The following is a 27,457-nucleotide window of genomic DNA, read 5'->3' as shown; positions in this document are numbered from 1 at the left end:
ATAGAGCCCAAACCACGGGGGTTCAGGGCACCATACTTGGCAAACTTATACTAGAGGACCTCCAGTAGCCACACACATTTTTTGGGGGCAACGCCTAATTTTCACAGAGACTGGCATGGTGATTGAGTTTGGCCAAATATTGCAGAACATAGGTAATGCAAAGCCCCGCTTTACGGGTAATATCGGATAGCTAAGACTATGGGGATTAACTACTTGTCGACCAGGGCATAGCCCAATGATGGCTACAGCGTGGTCGGCCTATTCTGGGAGGGCGTACAGAGACATCCGAATCGCGCTTCCCACGGATTGTGTTAAAGGGCCAACGACAGGGGCCATTTACCATGTGATCGCTCCATCCAATGACAGAGCGATCATTTGTCAACAGAACGCTGCATGTCTGGTTTAGCTCTCTCCTCGCACGCTGTACACACCGATGGGCACTGCCCCTACCTCATCCATGCCCATCTCTGCCTCATCCATGCCCATCTCTGCCCTATTTATGCCCACCTGTGTCTCATGCCCATCTGTGCCTAAATCATGCCAATGAGTGCCTCCTCATTTGTGCCTCATCAGTGTGTCCCTCATCATGCAGCCTGTTTCCCCCTGTCATTCAGCCTCTGTCCCCGCCGTCATTCAGCCCCTGTCCCTGCCGTCATCCACCCTGTGTCCCCACCGTCATGCAGTTCATGTCCCCCCGCCGTAATTTGGCCTGTGTCTGTGCCTCCATCAGAGTCCTCCTTTACATCCAGTGTGTCCCTGTCAGAGTCCTCCTTTACATCCGTGTCCCCATTAGAGTGCTCCTTTACATCCAGTGCTTCCCTATCAGAGTCCCCCTTTATATCAGTGTCCCAGAGTCTCCCTTTACATTAGTGACCCATCAGAGTTCCTCTTTAAATCAGTGTCCCCGTCAGAGTCCCCCTTTACATCCAGTGTCCCCGTTAGAGTCCTCCTTTACATCCAGTGTGTCCCTGTCAGAGTCCTCCTTTACATCCATGTCCCCATTAGAGTGCTCCTTTACATCTAGTGCTTCCCTATCAGAGTCCCCCTTTATATCAGTGTCCCAGTCAGAGTCCCCCTTTACATCAGTGTCCCCGTCAGAGTTCCCCTTTACATCAGTGTCCCCGTCAGAGTCCCCCTTTACATCCAGTGTCCCCGTTAGAGTCCTCCTTTACATCAGTGTCCCTATCAGAGTGCCCCGTTATGTGTCCCAGTCACATAGCTCCTTTATGACCCACGGTCAGAGTGCCCCTTTATTATTGCATTCAGAGTGCCCCTTTATTATTGCATTCAGAGTGCCCCTTTATTATTGCAGTCGGCATGCCCCTTTAGTATTCCAAAGTGCCCTTTTATTATTGCAGTTGGCGTGCCCCTTTAGTATTCCAGAGTGCCCCTTTAGTATTTCAGAGTGCCCCTTTAATGTGTCCCATATGAGTACTGATCGTAGTATTTCAGGGTGCCCCTTTAATGTGTCCCATATGAGTACTGATCGTAGTATTTCAGGGTGCCCCTTTAATGTGTCCCATATGTGTAATGATCGTACAGAGCGAGTTATAATCTCATATGTGTAATGATCGTACAGAGCGAGTTATAATCTCATATGTGTAATGATCGTACAGAGCGAGTTATAATCTCATATGTGTAATGATCGTACAGAGCGAGTTAGAATCTCATATGTGTACTGATCGTACAGAGCGAGTTAGAATCTGACATTAGATTCTTCCCCGCTCTGTCTCTCGTCGGATTGTGCCCCCGACGGACTGCCCACGCGCCAACCCCAGCTGATCTGAAAAATCAGATCCTTTGTGAGGAGAATCAACACCCTGCTGTTACCAGCTATTCTCAAGGCACATTATTAACGTGCTGCAGGTGAGTCCACATTGCAGCCAGATTCATTGGTGGAAGATTTATTTTGTGGCATTTCAGACTTATTTGAGCACTATCACTTTGCGTGTACACAAGTTTTTTCACTGATGGACTTTTATTCACTTTATTTTTTATTTTTTATTGTGACATTATTGCACTATGTATTTTCTCTTTTACAGTCAGGTCCATAAATATTGGGACATCAACACAATTCTAAAATTTTTGGCTCTATACATCACCACAATGGATTTGAAATTAAACAAACAAGATGTGCTTTAATTGCAGACTTTCCGCTTTAATTTGAGGGTATTTACACCCAAATCAGTTGAAAGGTGTAGGAATTACAACAGTTTGTATATGTGCCTCTCACTTTTTAAGGGACCAAAAGTAATTGGACAATTGGCTGCTCAACTGTTCCATGTATTAAAGAAGAGGGAAGAAGCGCCACTTGAGTGCAGTTTAAAAGGTTTATTGGACAAGAGAAATATATGGTGACTCACATCTGTACATTCATAGCAGTGCGCTGCATGGTGATGTCAGTGGCTTGGTGCCTGCTCTGGATCCGGTGCAGACCGATCATCCGGGAGAGGTCTGGGGGTAGACTCAGGCGACTTCCGGGTCGGATCGGCGGTGGAATTGCGGAGAGCTGTAGCTGCGGCCGGCAGCATCTGACGTCACGGACAGTGTGGGCTGTGTGGGCGTATCCGGGCTTCACTACGCGTTTCAGAGCATGTGCAACATGCCGCTGTGGGGCATGCGCACTCCTTTATCAAGTGCCCGGATAGGGGGGAGGAAGGGAGGTTATATAGGAGGCAAGGGGGCGTGCAATAATTCTAAAAGCGGCAATAACAAGGGCAGTTTTAAAGCGGCAATAGTCCTTGGAAGCAGTAGGTGAAAAAAACACATATGAAAAGTCTGACATAGCTTTTTTAAAAACATGGCATTGCAAACACATATGAAAAGTCTGACATAGCTTTTTTTAAAAACATGGCAATGCTGTTAAAAATGGTCTAGGGGCAAAAACCAATTAACAAGTTGGCGAGATGGGGGCTAAACAATATGGAAAATATAATATTATGGAAAGTATAATAAATATGAAAGATCAATTTAAAGGACAATATAAAAACATATATACGTATGGATCTGCTAATGATTAATAGCAGCAGGGATATGAGTAGAGCGAACTAATTACCAGTATGGGTATAGAGGCTGTGTTCCTATAGATGAGCAGGCAATATAGGAATATAAATAAAGCATACCTGGAGTGGTATGGGACAGGGAATGTGTGGGACTGAGGTGTATATTGCTAATCACAGAAAATGGGGGGGGGGGGAAGAGAGGATGGGAGAAGGGAAGGGGGGGCGGGGGGGAAGGGAGGGGGGGCTAGGAGAGAGAGAGAGAGGGGGGGGAAGGGGAGGGGGGTGGAATGGGGTATATACATACTTACTGGTGGTGTTCTTGTCGTCGTCGTTTTCGTGGGGGGCCCAACTCTAAAAAAGTAATCGAGTCTGGATGAGAGGTTGTAGGTATATCACCAGCCACAAAATCTCCAACGACTATGTGTGAGTCTTTGGAGAGTATTGCGGGTGGTGAAGGGGAACTTGGGGTTACTATGGGGACACACATAGTCGTTGGAGATTTTGTGGCTGGTGATATACCTACAACCTCTCATCCAGACTCATAGTTACATAGTTAGTAAGGTTGAAAAAAGACATCAGTCCATCCAGTTCAACCTATGATGCGTGTGTGTGTGTTTGCTTTTAACCGTACATTGTATACCCCTGTATGTTGTGGTCTTTAAGGTGCCCATCTAATAGTTTTTTGAAACTATCGATGCTCCCTGCTGATACGACTGCTTGTGGAAGAGAATTCCACATCCTTACTGCTCTTACAGTGAAGAACCCCTTACGCACTTTAAGGTTAAACCGCCTTTCCTCTAGTTTTAGTGAGTGGCCACGTGTCTTATTGTATCTCCTTTCTCTGAATAGTTTGTTCCTTATGCTCGGGTCACCAGTACAGTATTTGTACATTGATATCATATCCCCCCTCAATCGTCTTTTCTCCAGAGAGAAAAGGTTCAGTGCTTGTAGTCTTTCCTCATAGCTGATGTCCTCCATTCCCCTAATTATTTTTGTTGCCCTTCTCTGGACTTTCTCCAATTCCAGCACATCCTTCCTGAGGACCGATGCCCAGAACTGGACAGCATACTCCAGATGTGGCCGGACCAGAGTCTTGTAGAGTGGGAGAATAATCTCTTTATTTCTGGAGTGAATCCCCTTTTTTATACATCCCAGTAATCTGTTGGCTTTGCTTGCGGCGGCTTGGCATTGCATGCCACTGCCAAGCTTGTTGTCTACCAGTACCCCCAAGTCCTTTTCCATCCTAGACTCACCCAGAGGTTCCCCTCCTAGTGAGTAGCTTGCTTTCTGGTTTCTGGCCCCCAAGTGCATTACTTTACATTTTTCTACATTAAATCTCATCTGCCATGTAGTTGCCCACCCCGTTATTTTGTTCAGGTCTGCTTGCAAGGTTTCCACATCCTGCATAGAAGATATTGGCATGCCTAGTTTAGTATCATCTGCAAATACTGAGATTGTACTCGATATCCCCTCCTCTAGATCATTTATGAACAAATTAAACAGGATTGGTCCCAGGACAGAACCCTGGGGGACCCCACTTTCCACACCCGCCCAATCCGAGTACTCCCCATTAATCACCACCCTCTGTACTCTCCCCTGGAGCCAGTTCTCTATCCAGGTACTCACCTTATGGTCCATACCTACCTTCCTTAGTTTGTACAGTAATCGTTTGTGGGGAACGGTGTCAAAGGCCTTTGCAAAGTCCAGATACACCACATCCACAGGCTTACCTTTATCTAGGTGGCTGCTCACTTCATCGTAGAAGGTTAATAGATTGGTTTGGCAAGAACGATTTTTCATGAATCCATGCTGATTACTACTTATAATACCGTTTTTATTACTAAAGTCTTGTATGTGGTCCCTTAACATCCCCTCCAAAATTTTGCAGACTACAGATGTTAGGCTGACCGGCCTATAGTTACCCGGGATATATCTCGGCCCCTTCTTAAATATTGGTACCACGTTGGCTTTTTTCCAATCAGCTGGCACCATACCCGTCTGTAAACTATCCTTAAAGATCAAGAATAATGGTCTGGCAATCACCTGGCTGAGCTCATTAAGAACCCTCGGGTGCAAGCCATCCGGTCCCGGGGATTTATTTATGTTAAGTTTCTCTAGTTTAGCTCTAAGTCTATCTTCTGTTAACCATGGCGGCACTTCCTGAGGTGTATTATCGGCCTTACAAGCTGGGTTCGTGTAGCCCCCCGATTCTTTTGTGAAGACTGAAGAGAAGAAATTATTTAACACTTCCGCCTTTTCTCTGTCCTCAGTGGCCATATTTCCTTTATCATCTTTTATGGGGCCAATGTGTTCTGGCCTCGCTTTCTTACTGTTTATATACTTAAAGAACTTCTTGGGGTTCTTTTTACTCTCCTCCGCTATATGTCTCTCGTGTTCTATTTTAGCCGCCCTGATTTCATCTTTACATTTCTTATTACACTCTTTGTAATGCTTAAATGCTGCCAATGACCCCTCAGTCTTGTATTTTTTGAAGGCCTTTTCTTTAGCGCTAATATACATTTTTATGTTGGAGTTTAGCCATCCAGGGTTTATTTTTGCTCTTTTAAATTTATTTCCCTTTGGAATGCACTGGCCAATCCCCCTGTTTAATATGCTCTTGAAGCACTCCCATTTTTCCTCCGTGTTCTTTGTTTCCAGGGTTCTATCCCAATTGATATTTTCTAGCAGCGAGCGCAGTTTAGGGAAATTGGCTCTTTTGAAATTCAGTGTCCTTATATTACCCCTCTGCTTCCTATTACTGTAATTAATACTGAAACTTATTGACCTATGGTCACTGTTTCCTAAGTTGTCCCGTATTTCTATATCCGTGATCAGGTCTGTATCATTGGGACTCGATTACTTTTTTAGAGTTGGGCCCCCACGAAAATGACGACTGGGACAAATCCTGTTTAATTTATTCATAAATGATCTAGAGGAGGAGATATCTAGTACAATCTCCGTATTTGCGGACGATACTAAACTAAGCATGCCAATATCTTCTATGCAGGATGTGGAAACCTTACAAGCGGACCTGAACAAAATAACGGGGTGGGCAACTACATGGCAGATGAGATTTAATGTTGAAAAATGTAAAGTAATGCACTTGGGGGCCAGAAACCAGAAAGCAAGCTACTCACTAGGGGGGGAACCTCTGGGTGAGTCTAGGATGGAAAAGGACTTGGGGGTACTGGTAGACAACAAGCTTGGTAGTGGCATGCAATGCCAAGCCGCTGCAAGCAAAGCCAACAGAATACTGGGATGTATAAAAAAGGGGATTCACTCCAGAAATAAAGAGATTATCCTCCCACTCTACAAGACTCTGGTCCGGCCACATCTGGAGTATGCTGTCCAGTTCTGGGCACCGGTCCTAAGGAAGGATGTGCTGGAACTGGAGAAAGTCCAGAGAAGGGCAACAAAAATAATTAGGGGAATGGAGGACATCAGCTATGAGGAAAGACTACAAGCACTGAACTTATTCTCTCTGGAGAAGAGACGATTGAGGGGGGATATGATATCAATGTACAAATACTGTACTGGCGACCCTAGCATAAGGAACAAACTATTCAGAGAAAGGAGATACAATAAGACACGTGGCCACTCACTAAAACTAGAGGAAAGGCGGTTTAACCTTAAAGTGCGTAAGGGGTTCTTCACTATAAGAGCGGTAAGGATGTGGAATTCTCTTCCAAAAGCAGTCGTATCAGCAGGGAGCATTGATAGTTTCAAAAAACTATTAGATGGACACCTTAAAGACCACAACATACAGGGGTATACAATGTACGGTTAAAAGCGGACACACACACACATCATAGGTTGAACTGGATGGACTGATGTCTTTTTTTCAACCTCACTAACTATGTAACAGTAAGCTTTTATAGTAGTGTATAAACAGTACATAGTCCTTAATTTCACTTCTATGTAAAAGAAAGCACACAGAAGAGGCTGTAGAGGCGGACGCAGAATCAATAAAAACAAAAAACTAATTCCCGAAACTGTGAAAATTTTTAATCTGTCCTCGTATCAATTATCCACCCAAGATACTTCTCTCTTAAGTAGAGGTCTCTCATTTGCACCTACCATAGCACCTAACTAATTTCAGTTATTCAAAGACCTTCACAAATTTGTCCGGAAACTTACACTGACCAGACACTTCAACATACAGTCCAACAAAAATACTTGCTCCATCCAATCTACTTTCACCAGTACCCAGACGCCAGTCAGAACACACACAACACACGAAGACTCCTTCATCAGTTCCGCCAGTGCCTTAGACTATTCCACCTACACAGAAGATTTACTCGATGATATAGACTATTACTTTACACCCAACACCCCCAGACCTCTCCGCCCATACAACATACAGCCCTGCGCCCAAAATCCACATTCAACCCCACCCGTTCCAAAGGACCCTATATTGAAGCTTTCTACAGGATGTCTAATAGTGAAAATCCAAGTGCTCATGTAGCTCATAAATGACTGACATTATTGGAAAAAAATATATACAACAATCATAAGCAGTAAATGTGCAAATAACAATTTAACGTGATGCTGAAGTGAGCAATACAAACAAAGTGCAGCAGTGCCAAGTAAAAGTGCATGTATGGTCCACAAAATCACTTTTGAATAACTGGCAGTCCCATATAATGATTCAATAACGTGCAAAGTGCCAAACAATAGTGATGTCTTCCAGTGCAATTTATAGATGAAGTGTCACTTCCCAATACAATAAAGTGAGTGTGTACCCGGTGAGCTCACAATCCAACACCGAGTGCAGTGGCCTCTCACCTTAACAACACTCAAAAAGAGCGTTTAGATATATATCTCCAGGTTCCTCTCCTCACTCTGCTGGTATGTATATGCTATCCTCCCGCTGTTATAGATGATTTCAACTTTAATGAACACTTAATTCCTGTGTCTAGTGCTCAAAAATAGGAGAGACTCTCATGGTATAGTATGTCGGGTATATTTTATTAATGCCACAAGTTGCAGGCTACTTACAATTAGGAAGATCAAAGCGTGCAGACAGTAACCCAGTGTATCCGCCGATGCGGAGAGATCCGAAGCTTCCGGTCACGGCCGATGACCGGAAGTGACGTCAGTACGGCTTGTCCCTCTCTGACGCGTTGCGCTACGAACACCCGTAGCTTTCTCAAAGGGGTAACACGTCTTACCCCTTTGAGAAAGCTACGGGTGTTCGTAGCGCAACGCGTCAGAGAGGGACAAGCCGTACTGACGTCACTTGGGTCAATGGCCCTGACCGGAAGCTTCGGATCTCTCCGCATCGGCGGATACACTGGGTTACTGTCTGCACGCTTTGATCTTCCTAATTGTAAGTAGCCTGCAACTTGTGGCATTGTTTGGCACTTTGCACGTTATTGAATCATTATATGGGACTGCCAGTTATTCAAAAGTGATTTTGTGGACCATACATGCACTTTTACTTGGCACTGCTGCACTTTGTTTGTATTGCTCACTTCAGCATCACGTTAAATTGTTATTTGCACATTTACTGCTTATGATTGTTGTATATATTTTTTTCCAATAATGTCAGTCATTTATGAGCTACATGAGCACTTGGATTTTCACTATTAGATGTTCATTTGGGTACATTTGATTGGATTTTTTCCACTTTTCTTACATCTTTTTTTCTTCTTTTTTTCTTCATATTGTTCATTTATGATTCACTGATACACATTTATTTATCACTTGATCACTGTGATCATTTATTATTTATTGTGTGAGAATATCCAATATTGTCTATTGAAGACAGAGAGAGTGGTCCCCCTCACTCAGAGTTTAGCGCTGATTTTAAATTTCTTCTTAATATATTTGATACGTGGGGACACTATCAAAATCAGCTGCTGACTTTGGAGGAGTTCCATATCTTCTTCGCAGCCCTCTTCTTTGCATAGGTCACCAGGTCGCTTACCTCAATATAGCGCATAAGTTTATTTTGTTATATGTTGTTAATTTCTACAGGATGGTATTCTCCGGTCTCCAAAAAATGTGTGAAGATAACAGTCAAACCCACCGCCAAAGATTACCACACAATCTCAGTCATGGTGAAAGACAATCACTCAAAAACCTCACACAATTCAGACATCATAATAAAACCTGCAGATAAAGGCGGAGGCATAATAATTCTGAATAAAACTGACTATATCAATGAAGCCCTACGCTTACTCTCAGACAAAAACACATACTCAATCTTACCCAAAGACCCATTACCAGTATTCCAAGCAGAATTGGAAAGACTTATCACCACGGCCAGCCAACACAAAATCATCGAACCCAAGGAAGCCAGTTTTCTCAAAAGAAGCTTCTATAAAACTCTGTATTTCTATCATCTTCCTAAAATACACAAACACCCCACCATACCCCCAGGCAGACCAATATTCACCGCCATGGACAGTGTCACTAGTGGACTCTCACAATACGCTGATACATTTCTCCAACCATTAGCCCAATCCCTCCCCTCCTATATACGAGACTCAGCCCACCTCATGAAGCTCCTCAAACCTTACACCTGGGAGGAGCAATACCTTTGGCTGTCATTAGACATCACTTCTCTATACACCTCCATTCCCCATGAGGTGGGTCTGACCTCCGTCCAATATTTCCTATCCCAAGACAATCTCATCAATCCAGAACAAGCCCTATTTATCACAGACGCCATTAAATTCTGCTTAATTCACAATTACTTTCAATTCCAAAGCACATATTATCTGCAAACCACAGGCACTGCCATGGGTGCCAATTTTGCCCCCTCATACGCCAACCTCACAATGGGCTTCTGGGAAAACACATCCATTTGCACAATAACCCATATACCAAACATCTAGTATTCTATGGCCGATACATTGATGATTTGATCATCATCTGGGACGGTCCCTCCAGCATCATTCAGGATTTCATTAATCACTGTAACACTAATCCATTAGGCTTATCTTTCACCTTTGCCTGGCACCCGGACAGACTGGCTTACCTAGATCTAGAGCTAGGCCACGACGGAAATTCCATAATATCATGCAATTATATTAAACCTACTGCAGGAAATTCATACCTCCATTACGAAAGCTGCCACCACCCATTGTGGGTGAACAACATCCCCAAAAGTCAGTTTTGTCGTTTACGACAAAATTGTACCAAAGTTACTGACTACAAAATTCACAGTAATCATCTTAAAAAGAAATTACAAGATAAGGGCTATCCAGATAACCTAATTGATAACAGCTTATAAAACATACCTTCCAGGAAAACCCCCCAAAAAAGAGAACACGCAATCCGGGTCTGCAGTCCGCTTCATTACCCAATTCCATGGAAAACATAAAAAAATGGAGAGCATCGTCTCCAGACATTGGAGTATCCTCAAACAGGACCCCCACCTTTCCGCAAATATCTTGGATAAACCCCGTATTACCTACCGCCAGGCCCCATCCCTCAAAGCCAAAATTGCACCAAGCAAGTTAAAAACCCCCAAATCCAATCCCCTTTGCCTCATACCATTAAAAGGGATATTCCAATGCAAAAAGGCCCTGTGCAAGACCTGTGCTTTTATACAACACGGCCAAAAAGCATTCACGCATAAAGGCATTACCGATCCCTTTAAGGATTTTTACAATTGTTCCACCGATTATGTGGTGTACTGTCTATCCTGCCCATGCCCTCTGTTGTATGTGGGACGTACCACCTGTCCTCTGAGACAACGCTTTGGAAAACACAGACGCTACATAGAGACAGTGTGTGACCTCCACAGTGTCCCACGACACTTCCTAGAATTTCACCACCAATCTACAGTTGGACTAAAAGTCTGGATCCTTGAATCCATCCCTAAGACCCTACCGCCTGCAGAACGCTTCGCGTTACTATGTGAACGTGAGACGTTCTGGATTTACACCCTAGACAGTCTTAGCCGCACCGGACTCAATGAAGAACTTGACGTCAACACTATCCTTTAGCCCCCAAAAACCATTCCCGTTCTAACATTTTTTGTCGTTATTATTTCAGGTTTATTTATATCCTACACATATCATGCCCATCAAGAACACCACCAGTAAGTATGTATATACCCCATTCCACCCCCCTCCCCTTTCCCCCACCTCTCTCTCTCTCCTAACCCCCCCTCCCCCCTCTTCCCTTCTCCCATCCTCTCCCCCCCCCCATTTTCTGTGATTAGCAATATACACCTCAGTTCCACACATTCCCTGTCCCATACCACTCCAGGTATGCTTTATTTATATTCCTATATTGCCTGCTGATCATCTATAGGAACACAGCCTCTATACCCATACTGATAATTGGTTCGCTCTACTCATATCCCTGCTGCTATTAATCATTAGCAGATCCATACATATATATGTTTTTATATTGTCCTTTAAATTGATCTTTCATATTTATTATACTTTCCATAATATTATATTTTCCATATTGTTTAGCCCCCATCTCGCCAACTTGTTAATTGGTTTTTGCCCCTAGACCATTTTTAACAGCATTGCCATGTTTTTAAAAAAAGCTATGTCAGACTTTTCATATGTGTTTGCAATGCCATGTTTTTAAAAAAGCTATGTCAGACTTTTCATATGTGTTTTTTTCACCTACTGCTTCCAAGGACTATTGCCGCTTTAAAACTGCCCTTGTTATTGCCGCTTTTACAATTATTGCACGCCCCCTTGCCTCCAATATAACCTCCCTTCCTCCCCCCTATCCGGACACTTGATAAAGAAGTGCGCATGCCCGACAGCAGCATGTTGCGCATGCTCTGAAACGCGTAGTGAAGCCCGGATACGCCCACACAGCCCACACTGTCCGTGACATCAGGCGCTGCCGGCCGCAGCTACAGCTCTCCGCAATTCCACCGCCGATCCGACCCGGAAGTCGCCTGAGTCTACCCCCGGACCTCTCCCGGATGATCGGACCGCACCGGATCCAGAGCAGGCACCAAGCCACTGACATCACCATGCAGCGCCCTGCTATGAATGTACAGATGTGAGTCACCATATATTTCTCTTGTCCAATAAACCTTTTAAACTGCACTCAAGTGGCGATTCTTCCCTCTTCTTTCATACTTGATACAGAGCTGCTTCGCTCACCCGGAAAGCAGCCCAGAGTGCCGCCCAGCCCTACCCCCACCATCCACCTGAAGAACAGTGGATCCACACCCCTGCCTTTCCCCTCCCTGAACCGAGATTAGCCCATCACCACCACTTTATATCACAGGCACATGAACCTTCCATCCCATCCCTTCCAAGGCTCTTCAAACTTTCAGGTTTCCGATGTGCCAGTGCCCTCATTGACCACCATCTGATCACTTGCTTTTACTTGCAGCCAACAAAAGGAGTAGCACCCCCTGTGAGCGCCGAAAATACACTCTCTAGCTCAACTGTTCCATGGCCAGGTGTGTGTTATTCCCTCATTATCCAATTTACAGGGAGCAGATAAAAGGTCCAGAGTTAATTTCAAGTGTGCTATTTGCATTTGGAATCTGTTGCTGTCAACTCTCAATATGAGATGCAAAGAGCTGCCACTATCAGTGAAGCAAGCCATCATAAGGCTGAAAAAAACAAAACAAACCCATCAGAGAGATAGCAAAAACATTAGGTGTGGCCAAATCAACTGTTTGGAACATCCTTAAAAAGAAAGAACGCACTGGTGAGCTCAGCAACACCAAAAGTCCCGGAAGACCACGGAAAACAACTGTGGTGGATGACCAAAGAATTCTTTCCCTGGTGAAGAAAACACCCTTCACAACAGTTGGCCAGATCAAGAACACTCTCCAGGAGGTAGGTGTATCTGTGTCAAAGTCAACAATAAAGAGAAGACTTCCCCAGAGTGAATACAGAGGGTTCACCACAAAATGTAAACCATTGGTGAGCCTCAAAAACAGGAAGGCCAGCTTAGAGTTTGCCAAACAACATCTAAAAAAGCCTTTATAGTTCTGGAACAACATCTTATGGACAGATGAGACCAAGATCAACTTGTACCAGAGTGATGGGAAGAGAAGAGTATGGAGAAGGAAAGGAACTGCTCATGATCCAAAGCATACCACCTCTTCAGTGAAGCATGGTGGTGGTAGTGTCATGGCGTGGGCATGTATGGCTGCCAATGGAACTGGTTCTCTTTTATTTATTGATGATGTGACTGCTGACAAAAGCAGCAGGATGAATTCTGAAGTGTTTCAGGCAATATTATCTGCTCATATTCAGCCAAAAACTTCAGAACTCATTGGACGGTGCTTCACAGTGCAGATGTACAATGACCCGAAGAATACTGCAAACGTTTTTTAAGGGAAAGAAGTGGAATGTTATGCAATGGCCAAGTCAACCACCTGACCTGAATCTGATTGAGCATGCATTTCACTTGCTGAAGACAAAACTGAAGGGAAAATGCCCCAAGAACAAGCAGGAACTGAAGACAGTTGTAGTAGAGGCCTGGCAGAGCATCACCAGGGATGAAACCCAGCGTCTGGTGATGTCTATGTGTTCCAGACTTCAGGCTGTAATTGACTGCAAATTGATTTGCAACCAAGTATTAAAAAGTGAAAGTTTGATTTATGATTGTTAATCTGTCCCATTACTTTTGGTCCCTTAAAAAATGGGAGGCACATATACAAACTGTTGTAATTCCTACATCGTTTCCCTGATTTGGATGTAAATACCCTCAAATTAAAGATGAAAGTCTGCAGTTAAAGCACATATTGTTTGTTTCATTTCAAATCAATTGTGGTGGTGTATAGAGCCAAAAAGATTAGAATTGTGTTGATGTCCCAATATTTATGGACCTGACTGTATATTTGGGAACATGGATGTGCGGAGATTTTATCTACTGACATCGAATGAAGATAAAAAGTCAAACGTTTTTTAGCACTGATTTTAGTTTCTAAGGTGAGCGTATTATTGGAAGAATCTGACATTTCTACTATACAGCAAGTTTTTGATGTATTCTGCACACATTTTTGATGAACTGATATTATGGTAATTGTTTTATTATTTTATATATTTATGATATTTATTGCTTCAAAAAGATGTTTTTGGCATTTTTTCACGTGGAATTAGTAGATCACAGACTGTTTTACATTGTATGTTTTTGTTTTTAGAGGATCATTAGTACACTTGAATAGCACACAACTTCGGTTTACATAAGCTTACATACATACTGTATACTGCACACACACAGTTCACCAGATGCACTCACTTTAGCTTTCTCACTGGGTTCAATGACCAATCCATTAGTAGAGTTGTTCAGCTCTCTGGAAACGACACAAAGAAACTCAGCCTGGTCTTCATTCCCATAGTTGTAGGAAGAACCAATATTGATAAGCTTAAAAAAAATAATAATACAATTACATTATTACTGTAGGCAGAGAAGAATATTCAAGTTCATGATAGTTGTAACATACTTCAAATATGCTAAAAATGAACTCAATATCAACGGAATTATTTATGCTTTAAAATTATGTTCTAAAATGTTATAGTACCTTTTTAGGATTCCTTTAATAAAAGAGAAGCAGTATACAGTATACACTGATCAGCCACCTAATATTGAGTAGGTCCCCCTTTTGCCACCAAAACATCCTTGACCAAACAAAGCATAGATGCCACTATACAATATCAAATTAGTTGGGACAAACAGGATATTACAATGAGATAATTTTAGGTTTACAAAATAATTTTATTTTTTATTATCTGTCAGTAATTAATTGATATGGCCTTCTTTCGTTTTATTTACGCTCTTACCCTCTTAAGCATTAATACCACTAATATTTCACACAAATCCTTCCTTTTAGGGTCCTTTCACACGACCGCTCCGCTGCTTAAGTCCGCTGCGGGACTTTTTTTTTTTTCACGGAGCGGATGACATTTGTGTCATCCGCTCCGTGTGCCCGCATATCATCCTATCAGTTTGCGGATGATATGCGGACATAATGTAAGTATATGGCACTGCGGATGTCAGCAGATGACACCGCTGACATCCGATTTTCCTTCCTTTCCGTTTTTTACACGGAAGAAAAAATGGGGTTCTGTTCCATTCGAAAAAACGGAACAGAACTGAAAGGAGGAAAATCGGATGTCAGCGGATGGTATTCCGCTGACATCCGCAGTGCCATTCACTTACATTATGTCCGCAAATCATCCGCAAACGGATGGGATGATTTGCGGACACACGGAGCGGCCGTGTGAAAGGACCCTTAGGGTCCCTAAACCACACTTGCGAAAACAAACACTTTCCATCATTTTAATTGTGGTTGTAAAATCCGTCTTTCTTTGGCCTCTTTCACACGGGCGTTCCGTTTTTATCGTCAGTTCAGTCACGTTTTTTTTGTTAGGAAACGGACACGGATGTCAATTTATACATCCGTTTTTTCATCCGCCGACGTCCGTTTGTCATCCGCCGACATCCGTTTTTCGTCCGCCGACGTCCGTTTTACATCCGCTGCCGTCCTTTTTTTAACATTTTGCCATTCATTTTCCATCCGTTTTTCATCCTTTTTCTTTATGACTCATTATTTCCTATGTCACTTTGCTCTTCCCCAGCATGCATTGGGTTTCCCATGCTGCTTTGTGGTCCCAGAATGACTCAGTGTGCATAGTGTTTTTCCTGTGTGTTCTTGTGTCTTTCCTGTGATTTATAGCAAAATGAGCAATGGCCCCTTCCCGATTTTGGGATGATGTGACATGCTTTATGCTCATGTATTACGTGAGGAGAGTGGAGAGCTGGAGGAGGAAGACATTTGAGCGAAAAGGTCGCACATATTGGTCTCATCCCATGATGCTGAAGAGACCCTCTGAGGGATTTGTTTCTCTACACTACGCGGATTTGAGACGTTATCTGGTGAAATTCTTTAATTTCACTTGGATGACTGTAACCTCATTTGATTTTTTCTTGGAGAAATTGGTACCACGTCTTCAGCGGATGGACACCAACATGAGACACTGTGTGCCCCCAGCGGAGCGTCTTCTAGTCACTCTCAGGTAAGTCAGCTGCTGTTGTCATGCTAATGTAAAGAGGCCCCCAACTCTGCTGTTGCAATAATGTTTACTCAATAAGCTAACTCTAACCCACCTAGCCCCCCACCCCCCCACTATAACTGACACACAGCCCACAGAAGACATATTTGGTTGGGCATCATATACATGCAAAATATTAAAATATACTTGTTAAATTTACTCACTGGCCACCTTTTTAGACTAATGTCAAATTAGCCAATCACATAGCTACTACTCATTGACTTTGGGTGAGGGTGGAGGGTGTTGTGCAATCCTCAACATAGCATAGTTGCGAATAAGGGCTAAATGTCAGATAACATGTAATTGCCAAAGAAAATTGACTTTTCCATTAATTCTTGTCTATTTTCCGTATAGGTTTCTTGCATCCGGACAGACATTCACGTGTTTGAACCATTATTTCCTATTGGGGATCTCCACAATTTCGTTGATCGTTCATGACACCTGCAAGGCCATATGGGAGGAGCTAAGACCACTTGCAATGCCTGTCCCTGATGCACATGTGTGGTTGCAAATATCTGAGGGATTTCTGATGAAGACACAATTCCCCAACTGCCTTGGGGCCCTTGACAGAAAACATATGCGTATTAGAATGCCTCGTGGATCAGGCTCCAGTTATTTTAATTATAAGAAATATTTTTCATTGGTGCTGATGGCTATCTGTGATAGCAATTATAAATTTGTTACATTGGATATTGGGGCATATGGTAGCACTGCTGACTCCCAAGTGTTCAGGACATCCGCAATGGGTAGAAGGCTTTTAGACGGCCTTCTGAACCTACCTGCTGACAAGCCACTGCCAGGAACATCTGGACCAGATATGCCTCACGTCTTAGTGGCTGATGAAGCATTTGCCCTCTCAAGCCATCTTTTAAGGCCATATGCCAAACATAGTCTAACAAGCCAAAAAAGGATTTTTAACTACCGACTTAGTAGAGCAAGGAGGTTTATTGAGTGCACATTTGGCATTTTAACAAGCAAGTGGCGCATTTTCCATAGTGCCATACAACTTAACGTGGAGAATGCAGAAGAAGCGATCAAAGCATGCTGTGTGCTCCACAATATTGTCCGTGCTAAAGAAGGCATCATCCTGGAAGATGATGATGAAACACATTTGCCCTCTGTGCAATATAGTGGACTGCGACCAAACCACTCAGCTCTTGCTCTACGAGATAAATTTGCTGATTATTTCATGTCCCCTGAAGTAGAGGTTCCATGGCAGTATGCCCATATGTAATCGGTGTCAAGATTGTAAATAACTGCCCTTATTTTACTTCTGTTCAATAAAAGAATAAAAAAACTTTTTTTGTCAGTAAAATTTTTTTTTATTAACAGCATCGAACATAACAACAAGTGCTAACTTTTTGTGTTTTTAACAGGAAAACACAAATAAAATTCAAAATGCAAAGTTTTTCTCACAAAAACGCAACATTCACGTGTCTATAGTAATAGATGGACTCTACAGGTCATGGTAGTAGGGACTTTGCCCATTCCTGAACGGGGTGGATGCTGTTGAAGAAGTGCTGTATTGGGCCTGGGACATGAAGGAGTCATGTGAGCTGGAGGTTGGCTGGCTGCTGGAGGGGTTTGGCTGGCTGAACGATGGTACATGAGACTGTGGTCCAAATGGTGGGAGGGTAGGGGTTGGTATTCTGTGATACGGCTGCATTGGGTTGGTAGGGGGGTATGACTGCTGATATCCATGATGGCCAGATGGGTTTGGTGTACCCGGCATGATGGAATGGTGGTACAGCCTTTGTTGGATGTTGAACTCTGGCATGGGTTCCCCAGCCATTGCAGCTCTTACACAGGCTATCGATACGTTACTAAAATCAATAAAAGTAGTGTGAAGGCGCCTGGCTCTTTTAGGTTTTTTTAAAAGGATACTAAAACCTGCTGCCCTTTTTAATTGTAAAAATACAATATCTGGATATTAAAATTGGTAAAAAGGCGCTGGTGACCCTGGATGTTAAATTCATTAAATACTAATCTCTTAATCGACTGAAATAAATATATAGAGATATATAAAACCTAGCTCTTTTCTCTGGTGTGATAAATCTTTGTATGAATCAATATGGTGATGGTAGATTTCGTATACAAAATCACATAAAGTAATAAAGGTGCTGGTGGCACATAAGTGTGCTGTGCTAAAAAAAATTTTTAGCACAGCACACTGTAAAATTTAGGATGATAAATATATAAATTATATAAATACACATAAATGTCCGATAATTATAGACAAAATCACTATTATTTTTAAAGTGCTAGTGACACACACACATGTGCTGTGCAAAAAAATATAAAATATATAAGGTGCTTGATAGTGCAATAAATACCATAAATAGCTTGGTATTACCTTAATTATACCATAAATATAAAACATAAATGCTTAATTAAATTATTTAGTAAACGTATATAAATTAGTGCTTGTAAAGTGCTTTAATAGTGGACTGTGATCCAAACAGTTCATGCAAAAGAATGTTGCTTGGATATCAGGTGCTCCAGTGAATAAGTGTGCCACTCCTTACTTCTTACCAGATGCAGGTAGGTCGCAAAGACCCCAAACGCCTGCGATCCTTTTTTTTCTAGGTGGATCAAACCATAGGCACACCTCCTCTTCACTTGGATATGGCTTTCAACAAAATATTATGCTCCTTTTCCTCACTCCTCCATTAGTTTACCTCATATAGATGTCAATTAAGCCCATATGCAGGAAGACAGATGAGAAGCCGACATAGTGTAATATTGTCACTTTATTAATAAAATATGTTACTCATAAGAATTGGCTGCTTACACTTAGTTCTGCCCTCCTGGCACTGGGCAATCAGCATTGGTTACTATAGGTAGCAGGATCGGGGGTCAGGATCTACAGTATCCTCGTACTCTCCTTCCTGGTTTCCCCTGTAGTGTGCAGCGGTCCGGCGTGCCACCCAGCTTGCGTTCCAATGCGATCTGAGGTTTCCTCTCTCCTTCTACTTCCGGGTTTAGCAGAGACCACAATGCATTTTGCTTATGCTAGCGTCATCAGGCGGTCTCTGCTACTCGGTATAGCGGCTGTAAATATCGCTCACTCGGATTCTATTGGCTCTCAGCGATCCTCTCTAATTATTTCTTGTATTACTAATAATATACAATCTTTTGGTGCTTAGCCTTGCCAATCATTGATCCGGATGTTGAATAACACTGATTAAAATTAGTTTTTATTTCAAGTTCAATATCTAAAATTTTCCTGTAAAACTAATTATGGATGTGCATTATTGTACACACAGTATTAAAATGATTTTAAAATTATATCTAGGATTCTGAATAAAAACGATATTCTAATTTTAATGTGAAATAACTTTTTTGGTTCCAGCTTCCCATAACAACCAATGCGATTGGGTACATACATACAATCGATATGGCACATACATACAATCGATTGGGCACATACATACAATCGATGTCAATAGATTATGTTCTTGGGAATAATTGTTTTCATACAATAAATCAATTATACAGTATTTAAAACAATTTCTTTATAAAATGTAACTTATTTAAACAGTGTCATATAAGAACTTTATAGACAATTGGTAATAAGATGTTTTAAATATCGCCATCTAGTGGATGATTTTAAGATTATAAAATTCTTTCTGAAATATAAATATAAGTTCTGTATAAAATATATATAATCAATGAATATGGTATATTAGATATATGTGTAAATATAGATAAATTAAGGAAAGGAGTTGGGCTTGTTTTATGTTATTGTTTGGTGTTCCTGTTAACCCTACATGTGCTATTAGACTCAAGGGATATTAAAAAGACATTAAAATATTTAAAAATTGTTGAGAAAACAATTGAGGTCTATATCTGCATTTAGCCCCAGCGGTTTCAGTGTCTTTAACCTATGTATCCATAGTTTCTCATTTTGGGATATCATTTTCCTCATGTTAGAGCCTCTCCAATGTTTAAACACTCTATCAATTCCGCAAAACCAAAGAAGGGAAGGGTCTTGATTGTGATGTACCCTAAAATGGTTTGACAAACTGTGTTTTTTTAAAACCTTTACGCATGTTGTCTACATGTTCTCCTATTCTTATAGCTAAGGTGTGTGTAGTGCGTCCTATGTATTTAAGCCCGCAAGGGCAAGTACACATGTAAGTGACAAACTTGGTGCCACATGTGATAAATTGTTTTATCTCGAATTTTCGGTGGTCTGATGATAAGAATTTGTTCTGTTCTTTTCTTATACTTGCTTATCTTGCAGGCCTTGCACCTCCTACATCTGTAGAATCCGTTTCTTTCTAGAAACGTTTTGGGTCTCTTAGGCGGATCCGGTACATTTTTGGATAAAATATTTCGTAGGCCTGGGGCTCTTTTGTAAATGAATTTTGTTTTTTTGGGGAGCAGTGCCTTTAAAGTGTCATCTCTTAAAAGGATATGCCACTTTTTCTTGATGCAATGTTCAACCTCTTTATATTGTACATTAAAACTAGTAATTAAAGCCAGGTCGTATGCTGGATTTTCTTTTTATTCTTTAGCAGTTCTTTCTAATTCGGATACTTTTCTTTGTATGTTTTTTAACTCTATTTCTTTGTATCCTTTTTCTTTAAAACGTTCAATCAGCTTGTCCGTTTGGATATTGTAATCATTTTGATTAATGCAGTTTCTTCTTATCCACATGAATTGTCCTTTGGGGATTGCTTGTATCCATGCCGGATGATGGCAACTTCTTTTTGAAATATAGCCATTTGTGTCAACTTTTTTGAAAAAGGTTTTTGTATTTAAAGTGCTGTTGTGCTTATAAATTTCTAGATCTAAGAATTGGATCGTGTTTTTATCCATGTTTCCAATGAATTTAATATGGTATTTGTTTCTATAAATACGCTGAAGAAAATTATTAGGGACTCCTGAGACCCTTCCCATATAACTAAAATATTGTCGATGTATTGACAGTAATACTTTAGTTCTTGCGGTTTGTTTTTGTATATTTCCTCTTCTTCCCACTTTGCCAGGAATATGTTTGTTACACTTGGAGCATAGCAGGCTCCCATGGCAAAACCTTTTATTTGGTTATAGTACTCTCCATTGTACCAAAAGTGGTGATTTGTCATGGCCATATTCAAGCCTTCTAGTAGAAATTCTCTCTACGAAGTTTGCAAGTTTGTAAATGTTTCAAAGGCCCATTTTACTGCTTCTGTTGCGTCTTTTTGTTTTATATTCGTGTAGAGAGACTCTACGTCAATTGATGCTAGTATCGTATTTTCATTAGTGGTCGTATTCTCCAGTAATTTTATAGTTTCTTTGGTATCTTTTAAGAAAGATCTACCATTGGCAGCTATTGGCTGCAAGAATTTATCTAGATATTCTCATATCCTGGCATATAGGGAATCTATGCCACTAATGATTGGCCTTCCTGGTAGCTTCTTCAAATTTTTATGAATCTTTGGGATTTGATATATTACTGGCATCCGTGGTGCCTTAATATTTAAATATTTCCCTTCTTTTTTATTTAGAAGCCCTTTTTGGGTCCCTTTGTTGATCCATTTCAGCATTTTGAAGGTATAGGATTTCCGCACTTATGGACAAGAAAAGAGAAGAGAAAGGCTGCAGCCGACCCCAAAATATAGCCCGAAAGCTACAGTATATCTAGATATATGGGAGAAGGTGAGGTAAGGTGGCGCTGCCTAATTGGTGTAATTAGTAAAATGTGGTACTCACAAAAATAAAAATAGAAATATAAAGTGCTGTAGTGTTAGCTGGTATATAATTAGTTAATCCAGAATTCTAAAGTGCATATATGAAAGAGCAAACCAACTTAATAACCAGGGTGATCCCCTAGTTGGGGTGTTGCTAAGTGTTAAAAAATAAATAAATAAATACCGTGTTGAACCCGTGAGAAAATATTATAAGACACAATAAATGTAAGTAATATGTACTATATATACAGGATTATAATCAGTGCAAAATTACTGCAATAATAAAATGTATACTAAAATATGTGCCAATCAAAGTGATCCGTGCAAAATAATGCAATAAATAAATATATATCACAATTTGTGCCAATTTAAGCAAAAGATGAGTAAATATTGAAAAAAAGTGTATAAAAATAAATATATCTCATGCAAAAAACCATATAATGATACAATAAATTAGCAGTCCTTTAGTTGCTAGGTGAGGAAGTGATATAAAATTGTGGTATTTCTAGACAGTGACAAGCAGTTGTAAAAAATGCTGGTGAGGTGATCCCAGTGATCCAAAACTTGTTTAGGTGGTGGGTGAGACACACAGGTGCACCCCTCCTATTGATCCCGCACTCACCGGAGGTATATACCCCTACAGGGGTAACAAGCCTTAGTGTAGTGTCCCCTTAGCCAAGGTTATGTGGGATTCCTGGGGGGGAAAGGACCCCTTCACCCGGATGTTAGGATCTCCTCTTATTAGCCAGTCAGACGGTGATATGGAAAGAAGAAGCGCTAATATAGTGATGTACCATTTAAATTCACTTTATTAGGTAAAATAAAAGGCAGGTACTCACATAAAAACGATATTCGTAGGCATTCAAAGCAGTAGGGGCCGCGAATCCCTCGTTGGCGGCTGCTTCCGGGACGCTATGCGTGCCAGCGACCGGATCTGCGTTACAGTGGAGCGGAAATGACGTACATCACTATATTAGCGCTTCTTCTTTCCATATCACCATCTGACTGGCTAATAAGAGGAGATCCTAACATCCGGGTGAAGGGGTCCTTTCCCCCCCAGGAATCCCACATAACCTTGGCTAAGAGGACACTACACTAAGGCTTGTTACCCCTGTAGGGGTATATACCTCCGGTGAGTGCGGGATCAATAGGAGGGGTGCACCTGTGTGTCTCACCCACCACCTAAACAAGTTTTTGATCACTGGGATCACCTCACCAGCATTTTTTACAACTGCTTGTCACTGCCTAGAAATACCACGATTTTATATCACTTCCTCACCTAGCAACTAAAGGACTGCTAATTTATTGTATCATTATATGGTTTTTTGCATGAGATATATTTATTTTTATACACTTTTTTTCAATATTTACTCATCTTTTGCTTAAATTGGCACAAATTGTGATATATATTTATTTATTGCATTATTTTGCACGGATCACTTTGATTGACACATATTTTAGTATACATTTTAATATTGCAGTAATTTTGCACTGATTATAATCCTGTATATATGGTACATATTACTTACATTTATTGTGTCTTATAATATTTTCTCACGGGTTCAACACGGTATTTATTTATTTATTTTTTAACACTTAGCAACACCCCAACTAGGGGATCACCCTGGTTATTAAGTTGGTTTGCTCTTTCATATATGCACTTTAGAATTCTGGATTAACTAATTATATACCAGCTAACACTACAGCATTTTATATTTCTATTTTTATTTTTGTGAGTGCCACATTTTACTAATTACACCAATTAGGCAGCGCCACCTTACCTCACCTTCTCCCATTTCAGCATTTTAGCTTTTAATTTATTTGTTGGATTTCCTGGTAGTTTTACATATGTGTCTTGATCATTCACGATTCCGATCCAATTCATTCATGTAGTCTTCCTTTTTCAATATCACCAATCCTCCTCCTTTATCTGCTATTCTGATGATAATATTTTTCCTTTTCTCCAAACCTCTGATTCCGTCCCAAATTTCTTTTGTACTTCTATTTGGTTTTCTTTTTAACGATTGCACTTCTTTCTGAACAATGTTTCTAAATACTTGAATGTATTGATATGTGCTTGACTTGGGATTGAAAACTGATTTGTTCCATAGTTGAGTATGCTGAAACATTATTCCCAAGAACATAATCTATTGACATCGATTGTATGTATGTGCCCAATCGATTGTATGTATGTGCCATATCGATTGTATGTATGTACCCAATCGCATTGGTTGTTATGGGAAGCTGGAACCAAAAAAGTTATTTCACATTAAAATTAGAATATCGTTTTTATTCAGAATCCTAGATATAATTTTAAAATCATTTTAATACTGTGTGTACAATAATGCACATCCATAATTAGTTTTACAGGAAAATTTTAGATATTGAACTTGAAATAAAAATTAATTTTAATCAGTGTTATTCAATATCCAGATCAATGATTGGCAAGGCTAAGCATCAAAAGATTGTATATTATTAGTAATACAAGAAATAATTAGAGAGGATCGCTGAGAGCCAATATAATCCGAGTGAGCGATATTTACAGCCGCTATACCGGCTAGCAGAGACCGCCTGATGACGCTAGCATAAGCGAAATGCATTGTGGTCTCTGCTAAACCCGGAAGTAGAAGGAAAGAGGAAACCTCCGATCGCATTGGAACGCAGGCTGGGACACACGCCGGACCTCTGCACGCTACAGGGGAAACCAGAAAGGAGAGTACAAGGATACTGTAGATCCTGACCCCCGATCCTGCTACCCATAGTAACCAATGCTGATTGCCCAGTGCCAGGAGGGCACAACTAAGAGTAAGTAGCCAATTTTTATGATTAACATATTTTATTAATAAAGTGACAATATTACACTATGTCGGCTTCTCATCTGTCTTCCTGAATATGGGCTTAATTGACATCTATATGAGATAAACTAATGGAGGAGTGAGGAAAAGGAGCATAATATTTTGTTGAAAGCCATATCCATATCCAAGTGAAGAGGAGGTGTGCCTATGGTTTGATCCACCAAGAAAAAAAGGGATTGCAGGCGTTTGGGGTCTTTGCGACCTACTTGAATCTGGTAAGAAGTAAGGAGTGGCACACTTATTCACTGGAGCACCTGATATCCAAGCAACATTCTTTTGCATGAACTGTTTGGATCACAGTCCACTATTAAAGCACTTTACAAGCACTAATTTATATACGTTTACTAAATAATTTAATTAAGCATTTATGTTTTATATTTATGGTTTAATTAAGGTAATACCAAGCTATTTATGGCATTTATTGCACTATCAAGCACCTTATATATTTTATATTTTTTTGCACCGCACATGTTTGTGTCACTAGCACTTTAAAAATAATAGTGATTTTGTCTATAATTATCGGACATTTATGTGTATTTATATAATTATCATCTTAAATTTTACATAGCACAGCACACTTATGTGCCACCAGCACTTTTATTATCTTATGTGATTTTGTATACAAAATCTTCCATCACCATATTGATTCATACCAAGATTTATCACACCAGAGAAAAGAGCTAGGTTTTATATATCTGTATATATTTATTTCAATCGATTAAGAGATTAGTATTTAATTCATTTAACATCCAGGGTCACCAGCGCCTTTTTACCAATTTTAATATCCAGGTATTGTATTTTTACAATTTAAAGGGCAGCAGGTTTTAGTATCCTTTTAAAAAACCTAAAAGAGCCAGGCGCCTTCACACTACTGTTATTGATTTTATAAGAGCTCCAACGAGCACCTTATTGAATGGCAGCCGGTTCTAATAACAAAATGGATGTTTTTAACTTGCTGAAAGAAAGGAATTCCAATTCCAATGATATCTTTCAACAAAAAGCAATTAATGAAGAAAACATGTCCCAACATTTCAAACACTTGAAATATAATCTAGAAAGACAAATAAGAACCTGGTGGGACATCACCACTTTCGATAGATATATTGAAGAGGACATAACTCCCAGACGTCTAAGATGGGATGATAATCCCAATGACGGAATAGAGGATAAAACATCCATGGAAGAATGGTTCAAATTCTTTAATAGTAAAGAAAAACACTTGATGGAACTCCTAATGAAAAGGAGGAAAACTAAGTTAACAATAATAGAAGCCAAAATACAAAATATTGAAGAAAAACTAGCTCCCCTCATAGATACACTGGAATAAAAAGAAAAAATCACAATGACACAGAAACATATCGCACAATATGACACTGAAATTAAAAAGAAAAAAGTTAAAAAATATCAGCGTGATATTGAAGATTATAAAAAAGGTACTGTCTACAAATGGCAGGAAGTTATTAGTTCGAACTCAAGAGAGTCATCCCCAGAAAGAGACTAGATCTTCTCTGAAATGAAACACAACCTTATTAGGGATTTTAGGGTTACTCCTCACAATAACATGAGAAGAGAGGAAATTACCCCAGTTATAAGAGAGGAGGACGGGGAAACAACACTCAATACTTTTTTGGTTCCAACAAGCAACAGATTTTCACCTTTAAGAAATAGGGAACCCTATTCAACCCCAAGATATACCGAATACCAGAGACCATGAGACAACTATGATTATGAACAGAGAAATCCCAATTTAACACCTTATGCATCGCATCAATCTTACCAACAACCCCAATACAAACCCTTCAGAGGAAGAGGAAGGGGTAGAGGAAGAGGAAGGGGAAGAGGAAACCGGAAAAACAATAATAATAATTTTCAGTATGATAAAAGGGATCATTCCAACTATCAACAATCTAGAGGAAGAGACAGATCGCCTCCATACAGAAATGATTATAGAAAAGAGCCGGATCATTACCCCCACCCCTCAGATGGACAAAGACCAGGTCCTTCTGGTTTTTATAGAGAGCGAGAACGACTCCCCTCTTATCCAGAAAACTACAGAAAAAAACAATACAACTACCCCCATCCCTCTGATGGAAAAAAAACAGGTCCCTCGGGACAATATGAATACCCCCATCCGGCTGATGGTCAAAAACCAGGACCCTCAGGAAAATATAAGCATCAGGGGGAAGAGAGGTCTTGGAAAGAAAACTATTGGGTCAACATGCGAGAAAATACAAGAAACGAGGATGCAGAGGAGGGAAAAAGAAAAAGGAAAAGGGACGATTAGAACAAGGGATTTTAAACTTGGCAGGAGTAGAACTTACTACATCTGAACTTAAAGTTCTACAAGAAGGTCTAAAATTTGCACCTGCCAAACCCCTAGACCATTTTAAGACTTTTATTGATTTAGAGAAATTTTGGCGCAAATTAAATATTAAGACATTTTTTGCTGAGCAACAGAAGAAAGGGATAAGGGAAGAAGAGCCAGAGTTTCAACATACTCAAATACGGAACAAATCAGTTTTCAATCCCAAGTCAAGCACATATCAATACATTCAAGTATTTAGAAACATTGTTCAGAAAGAAGTGCAATCGTTAAAAAGAAAACCAAATAGAAGTACAAAAGAAATTTGGGATGGAACCAGAAGTTTGGAGAAAAGTAAAAATATTATCATCAGAACAGCAGATAAAGGAGGAGGATTGGTGATATTGAAAAAGGAAGACTACATGAATGAATTGGATCGGATCGTGAATGATCAAGACACATATGTAAAACTACCAGGAAATCCAACAAATAAATTAAAAGCTAAAATGCTGAAATGGATCAACAAAGGGACCCAAAAAGGGCTTCTAAATAAAAAAGAAGGGAAATATTTAAATATTAAGGCACCACGGATGCCAGTAATATATAAAATCCCAAA

General features: G+C 40.5%; 1 protein-coding gene across 1 annotated transcript in view; it reads right to left on the bottom strand.

Annotated features, from left to right (window-relative positions):
• Positions 1 to 27,457, bottom strand: part of KCTD2 (potassium channel tetramerization domain containing 2) — a 378,328-nt gene that overhangs the window by 42,104 nt on the left and 308,767 nt on the right. Inside the window, exon 5 of the mRNA XM_082271441.1 lies at positions 14,193 to 14,318. Within this exon, the coding sequence (XP_082127567.1) occupies positions 14,193 to 14,318 (126 nt within the window). The remainder of the gene's footprint in view (positions 1 to 14,192; positions 14,319 to 27,457) is intronic.

This window comes from Pelophylax lessonae, assembly GCF_965119305.1.
Source record: "Pelophylax lessonae genome assembly, chromosome: 11".
Lineage (NCBI taxonomy): Eukaryota > Metazoa > Chordata > Amphibia > Anura > Ranidae > Pelophylax > Pelophylax lessonae.
The sequence above is the reverse complement of the archived record's forward strand: the minus strand, read 5'-3'. Positions and strand labels throughout refer to the sequence as shown.